Raw genomic sequence first — 6978 nt, forward strand, 5'->3', positions numbered from 1 at the left:
AAATTTATATTTAGTCTACATTGATGTATTATAGACCCATAATGCATTATGTGAATGCTTACCACACACAACATATTACTCACTCTTCCTCAAATGCCTGGCTCATGGACAACCTGCTTGGTCAGTTGGTTGGTGGTTTGCCAGCAGAGTGCATACCCCCAGGAGGTCACAGGATCGACTCTCTTGCTTCACATGTGTCATAAAAGGCACCTCCCCCACCCCCCACACGCGATGGTAGGTAAAAAAACCTGGCACTAGTAGCCAGAAAATGAGGTAAGGTGATGTGGACCTTACAATGGGAATTGATCCTGGTCTGAGAGATATTCTACCACCCTTGCTTGGTCGCTCCAATCTCTTCCTTGACTTCTCCCATAGTCCATAACTTACCATCAAAGAGTGATATTATTAAGTCCAAGATCTCCAAAAATATTTGAAGTGCTAATTTAGATCCTATGTGATGAGACTTAGATCGGACAAGCAAAGGTTAAACCCACTTTCCTTCTTTATATGAATATGATGAATAAACTTTCAATACAGATCCCCTATGGTGTGCTGCCCGTAGCGGCCTGTGCGGCTTAGACACATTATTGCATGCAATGTCCGCCTTACCCCTGCTCGGACCGACGATGAGTCTGGGCCGCACAGGCTGCTATGGGCAGCACACCATAGAAGATCACGATCCATAAACCTTAGGGAAGGGTTTGCTGGTTGGTAGACTATGGACTTTCTTTGTACCTAAGGGTAAAATAGAAAGAAAAAACAAAAATGGAGGGCAATTTCGAAGATTCATCCTATAAAGGATACACCATTGGATTGATGACTTTTGACCAACCAAGCAGTAGGGCTGTATATGGATAATCGAAAATCCGAATTCGATCTGCATCCGTATCTGTTTAGGGGCATCCGTATTCGATTAGAGATATTTGAAAAAAAATCCGAATAATCCAATAAAAATCCGAATCTGAATATTTAATTATAAAAAATTAAGTAAATAACGATCTTGAGGGTTTTTTGAAGATTCAACAAGTTCAAGAATATGAGGAAAAGAAAATCATGATTTAAAACTATGGATTAAGAGTGAATTGTATCCACTAGGGGGAGGAAGGTTTGGGTTACACAAGGTAGAGGTGTCAACGTAGGGTCGAAAATTTGAATTCGATTCGCATCCGAATCCATCCAAATCCGTTTAGAGGTATCCGTATTCAACAAGAAAATATCTGAACTCGATTACATCCGATTGGTATTCAAATCGAATTCAATCCGTTTTGCAAGCCTACCAAGCACTACGCTGATGAAAGATGGACGGATCCTTCATCTATTCAGTATCCAGGTGGCAGTATAATCGTCCAGTCCAGCTTAGCCGAGCCCGAGCCGAGCGTTTAGTTTTAAAACCCAATACGGTCATTATCATCGAATATTCGTGCCAACAAATCAATAGGAAACAGTATTTAAAATGGAAGGCGAAGGCCTAATTTAATACCCATACACAACGGTCTAGATGGGCTCTCTTGCGGATCCAACGGTCAGACGTTGACTCAACCTCGAGCTTAACTGGAGAATATATAAAGGTTTGTTTGTTCGCTCAAATTCCTCAGCTCTCCTCCTTCCTCATTTTTTTCCTTCGTCATCAACCTCTTAAACCAATTTGGTTAAAATTCCAAACCCAGAAAGACGAAGAACGGCTTGTCCATTCACTCGTCTTTCTATTTCTCAAGATCATAAGCTGAAGCTTTTGCTTCCACAGCAGAAAAAACCATGGCGGCCTCATCTTCTTTCACCGTTTCTCAAGCCCTTGCTGGTCGCACTACCATTTCCCAGTCTGGCTCCACCTCTAATTCTGACCGTCTTGCTCTCCCCGGCTTCAAACTCAGCACTCTTGCCGGTCGAGGCATCAAATCCCAGTCTCTGCGTGCTGCTGGTTCTCGCAAACGCGTGAGTGCTCGATCGTCAATCCGTGCGGCTGCCGCGGAGACCCTCAGCAAGACCGAGACTGGTTTGGTAGACAAATCGGTCAACACAATTAGGTTCCTAGCGATCGATGCCGTCGAGAAGGCGAACTCTGGGCACCCTGGCTTGCCGATGGGTTGCGCTCCAATGGGTCACATCTTGTACGATGAGGTGATGAAGTATAACCCTAAGAACCCCAAATGGTTCAACCGTGATCGCTTCGTGCTCTCTGCTGGACATGGCTGCATGCTTCACTATGCTCTGCTTCATCTTGCTGGATATGACAGTGTTAAGGTATTTCTTTCGATTGTCTATTGATTGGTATGTAGGCTCCTAATATTTTTGGTGAATCACTCAAGCACTTTCCCTGCATTCCTTTTACGGGTTTTTTTAGATCCGCTTTCAATTTTTGGTCTTTACATTGTTCTTTTTTATGTTTAACTTTAATTAATCATCTTTTATATTTAATTGCTGAATCCGTAATTCCTGCATTCTGCCAGACATTTATATTTGTGTATTTTGTTCACATGGATCTGGTTCCTCCCGAAAAGAGATTAAAATTTGAAAAAATTGCATGTTGGCTAAACTGCGATTATGTAGTGGGGGAGATGGGATTTGTTGATAAACAGGATCTTGTCCGGGATTTTATTCTTGCCAAGAAAATTCAACAAAGTTTGTTGAAATAGATTTAGGATATTCATTTTTCTGCTCGATCAGATGATTTTCCTTCATCACCTCCTCCGGGAGAGGATTGAATCAGTTTCGAGGATGCTAATATCCTCATCGACTTAGATGATTTTTTTCAGGATACCCTCGTTTGTATTTTCTCATGTGTGCTAATCTTTTGTCGTTTTTGTTAAAAGCATATTTAAGGTTCCCATTTGCCTGCTATTCACTCTTATTGAGTTTGTGTTACAATCCATTTACTAGGAAGAAGATTTGAAGGCTTTCCGCCAGTGGGGAAGCAAAACTCCTGGACATCCTGAGAATTTTGAGACACCTGGAATCGAAGTCACCACAGGTTAGTCTTTATTTCTCTGATACTCGATTCTTTCATCAGCTATATATATAAAATGCCTGATTTTTTCTGTTGTATTTCATTATTTCTCTGTGTAGGTCCTCTTGGCCAGGGTATATGCAATGCTGTTGGGCTGGCTCTTGCAGAGAAGCACTTGGCTGCTCGTTACAACAAACCTGACTCTGAGATTGTCGACCATTACACGTGAGATTCCAATTTCTTAGTAGTTCTAATTTTTTCACCTACTTGCAGTATTTTTGGGCTGTTTTTATTGATATGTGTATTTCTCTAGTCTACATGTTAGTCATGCTGATTTCATCTTGCTGTTACCTGTGATAATCTCCTTGGCCTTATTTTCTTTCGTTTGTTTTTATTGCTGTTTCCCCAGATATTGTATAATGGGGGATGGTTGTCAAATGGAAGGGATCTCAAATGAAGCTTGCTCCCTTGCTGGGCATTGGGGACTTGGTAAGTTGATTGCTTTCTATGATGACAACCACATCTCCATCGATGGAAACACAGAGATTGCATTCACTGAGAGCGTGGACAAACGTTTTGAGGGTCTTGGTTGGCATGTGATTTGGGTAAAGAATGGTAACACTGGATATGATGAAATCCGTGCGGCCATCAAGGAAGCAAAGGCTGTCAAAGACAAACCCACTTTGATCAAGGTTAGATTGTTTTCCATGCAATACAGTCCCGAAGAATTTGATTTCAGTTTGAAGTAAAGTAGGGTAACGGTTTTTGTTATTGTGTGATACATTTACAGGTCACTACTACCATTGGTTATGGGTCCCCTAACAAGGCAAACTCATATAGTGTACACGGGAGTGCTTTGGGGGCTAAAGAAGTGGACGCCACAAGGAAGAACCTTGGGTGGCCACATGAGCCTTTCCATGTTCCTGAGGATGTGAAGAAGTAAAGCAATTAAAATAGACTTCTCCTTGTTCTTCTCTTTAGTTGACTATACATGTTCCAGTGGTTCCTGAATTAATCTTGTTGCTCTTGTTTCACAGGCACTGGAGCCACCATGTTGCTGAAGGTGCTGCTCTTGAAGCTGAATGGAATGCCAAGTTTGCAGGGTATGAGAAGAAATACAAGGAGGAAGCTGCAGAATTGAAGACCATTATGAATGGTGAATTGCCTGCTGGTTGGGAGAAGGCTCTTCCAGTGAGTATTGCTAGTCAATTTGGTTCTTGATTTTAGTTTTTGTCTCTCATTTATACTCATCTTGGTTTGTGAGATTAGTAGTAAGAGTTGGCTCGAGGCCATGACAATTGTTTGCTTGATACCAGACTTACACTACCGAGAGCCCTGCAGATGCCACCAGAAATCTATCTCAGCAATGCCTCAATGCGCTTGCAAAATCTCTCCCTGGTCTACTTGGTGGTAGTGCAGATCTTGCATCCTCCAATATGACCTTGATGAAGATGTTTGGGAACTTCCAAAAGAACACCCCAGAGGAGAGGAATGTCCGATTTGGTGTTAGGGAGCATGGCATGGGTGCCATCTGCAATGGCATTGCACTCCACAGCGGCCTTATTCCCTACTGTGCCACCTTCTTTGTGTTCACTGACTACATGAGGGCTGCAATGAGGATCGCAGCCTTGAGTGAGGCTGGAGTGATCTATGTCATGACCCACGATTCGATTGGTCTTGGAGAGGATGGCCCAACCCATCAGCCTGTTGAGCATTTGGCTAGCTTCAGGGCCATGCCTAACATTCTGATGCTCCGACCTGCAGATGGAACTGAGACTGCTGGTGCATACAAGGTTGCAGTTTCCAACAGGCATAGACCCTCAATCCTGGCCCTGTCCCGTCAAAAGCTTCGCCAGCTCCCTGGAACATCAATTGAAGGAGTTGAGAAGGGAGGATACACTGTATCAGACAACTCTTCAGGGAACAAGCCAGATTGCATCTTGATGGGTACTGGTTCTGAATTGGAGATTGCGGAAAAGGCTGCTGAAGATCTCCGGAAGGAAGGGAAGGCAGTCCGGGTTGTCTCCTTTGTAAGCTGGGAATTGTTTGATGAGCAATCAGATGAATACAAGGAGAGTGTCCTCCCATCTGCTGTCACGGCCAGGGTAAGCATTGAGGCAGGATCAACTTTTGGATGGGAGAAGTTTGTGGGTCCCAAGGGGAAGTCAATTGGAATTGACACATTTGGAGCAAGTGCACCTGCAGATAAAATATACAAGGAATTCGGTATTACAGCTGAAGCTGTCGTTGCAGCAGCCAAAGCAATGTGCTGAGCCTTTTTTATTAGTTTGCATTTATTTCACTACCGTATTTTATTTGGCATTTGGATTTTGATTCCAGGGTTACTAAGTTTGAAGGGCCTAGTCTGGAGGAGAGCTTTGAGTCAGTAAATGACCTCTTGTTTTAGAATAAGAACCTTGAATTTTTTGTTTCCACCTTCTCTCTTATTTTCGTCGGTGGAGCATTTGAGTTTCCAGATAGAATCAAGAGCAGGAGTCAGACGGGGTTGATCATTGTTTCATGAAATTTGTAACAGATGTTGATGGATTTCTCTTATTTTTTTGGTAGTCTTTTAAGGTTTAGTTATCACGGATTTCAACCTTTTGTCTTCTATTTGTTGATTGTGGATCTCTCTCTCTCTCTCTCTCTCTCTCTCTCTCTCTATCTCTCTCTATCACACTAGGTGCTATACAAGTCAATTTGCCTTCTAAGTTTCCAACCAACTGGTGCTTAAGATATGGTGAAGAGTGAATCTCTTATCCATGGGTAAAGAAAAACTCGGTTCAAAGAGGGCCAACAGTATCTATGATCATCATTCACAGCTTCACAGACCTAAGGTTACACAAATCAGAAAGTTGAAGCAAAATGTTAGTTGGGTTTATGTAAACCAGTAGGTGGGGTGGAGTAGAGTTATTTCTTATCCTCTCTTTTAGTTTGAAGCTTGAGTAATGGATTGGATTTGAAAATTGATTGGAAGATTACTATTAACGTGGATGGGTTTGACTGTTTGAGAGCTCACAAATTTGGGCTTATATAGGCCTCTCTGTTCACTCATGAGTTCGAGCTTGAGGATCACCAATTCCTTTTAATAAGGTTGTGTGCAAATGGGACAAGTTGAGCCGAGCTGAGCCGATCAAGCCGATCCTGAGCAATGAAATACTGTATAACGGTTGAAACGGCTCCTGTCAAGTCATGTGGATTGGCAATGAGGTTTAGGTTTTGTGTTTGCCTGCTCGGTTGCGTGGCCCTTGCACCACTGTTGGCTAATGAGGGGGACGCACAGGGCATCCATCAGGGAGATTTTTCATTTTGTAAGGAGAGTGATATTTAGGGGGGGTATATTGGCACATGGACCATCCGAGCAGGAAGGGTTCATGTTTCCTTTTTATTTTAGGGTTAAAGAATGCTGATCGATCACGCTCTAGGGATGCCTCCAATGCCTAGACAATGCGATCATTTCTAAGGTGGTTGTGTGTCTACTGTCTAGGCATGGGAGCCACGTCTAGAGTGCGACCGATTAGCATATCTAAGAACTTGGAGAATATCACATCCCAACTATGAAAACATACTACTACAAGTCAATACAGATGTAAATGGTCAAGAAGGAAGAAATCTTGATTGAGAGAGGAGGAAGAGAGGATGTTAATAGAAATGTGTTCACATATCATCAGTGCGATCATTGTTATTAACATAAGGGTTGAAGAGAGGTTCTTAGAAGGAGATGTCACCACCATCCCACCACTGCTTTGTTGTTGCCGTCTCAAGGGTGTCAACAGTGATGTTGTTGTCATAATACTAACAAAAAGAAATAGTTTCCCCATGGCCGCACAAAAACATTATCATCTACATAGGACCCATATGGTTAAGGGGGACGACAAAATCATAAAAGATTTAAAAAAAAAAAAAAAAAAAAGTGTACTCAGTATACGAGGGACCAGGCTCCTGTCCAGCTGTGGCAAGAGTTGGACAGTCCAACACTCGAAAACCACCCTAAAACAGGGGGTCATATCACATGTGGGGGCCCAGGTGGGATT

At 42.7% G+C, this 6978-nt stretch overlaps 1 protein-coding gene across 1 annotated transcript; it reads left to right on the plus strand.

The window, feature by feature from the left end:
* Positions 1–1702: 1702 nt before the first annotated feature.
* LOC122663987 (transketolase, chloroplastic-like) lies at positions 1703–5372 on the plus strand. Its single transcript, XM_043859655.1, has 7 exons — positions 1703–2241; positions 2878–2968; positions 3064–3169; positions 3354–3636; positions 3735–3883; positions 3982–4135; positions 4261–5372. The coding sequence occupies exons 1-7, from the start codon at positions 1756–1758 to the stop codon at positions 5215–5217; spliced, it is 2226 nt and encodes a 741-aa protein (XP_043715590.1). The 5' UTR covers positions 1703–1755; the 3' UTR covers positions 5218–5372.
* The last annotated feature ends 1606 nt before the right edge of the window (positions 5373–6978 follow it).

Source organism: Telopea speciosissima, chromosome 6, assembly GCF_018873765.1.
Source record: "Telopea speciosissima isolate NSW1024214 ecotype Mountain lineage chromosome 6, Tspe_v1, whole genome shotgun sequence".
Taxonomy (NCBI): Eukaryota; Viridiplantae; Streptophyta; class Magnoliopsida; order Proteales; family Proteaceae; genus Telopea; species Telopea speciosissima.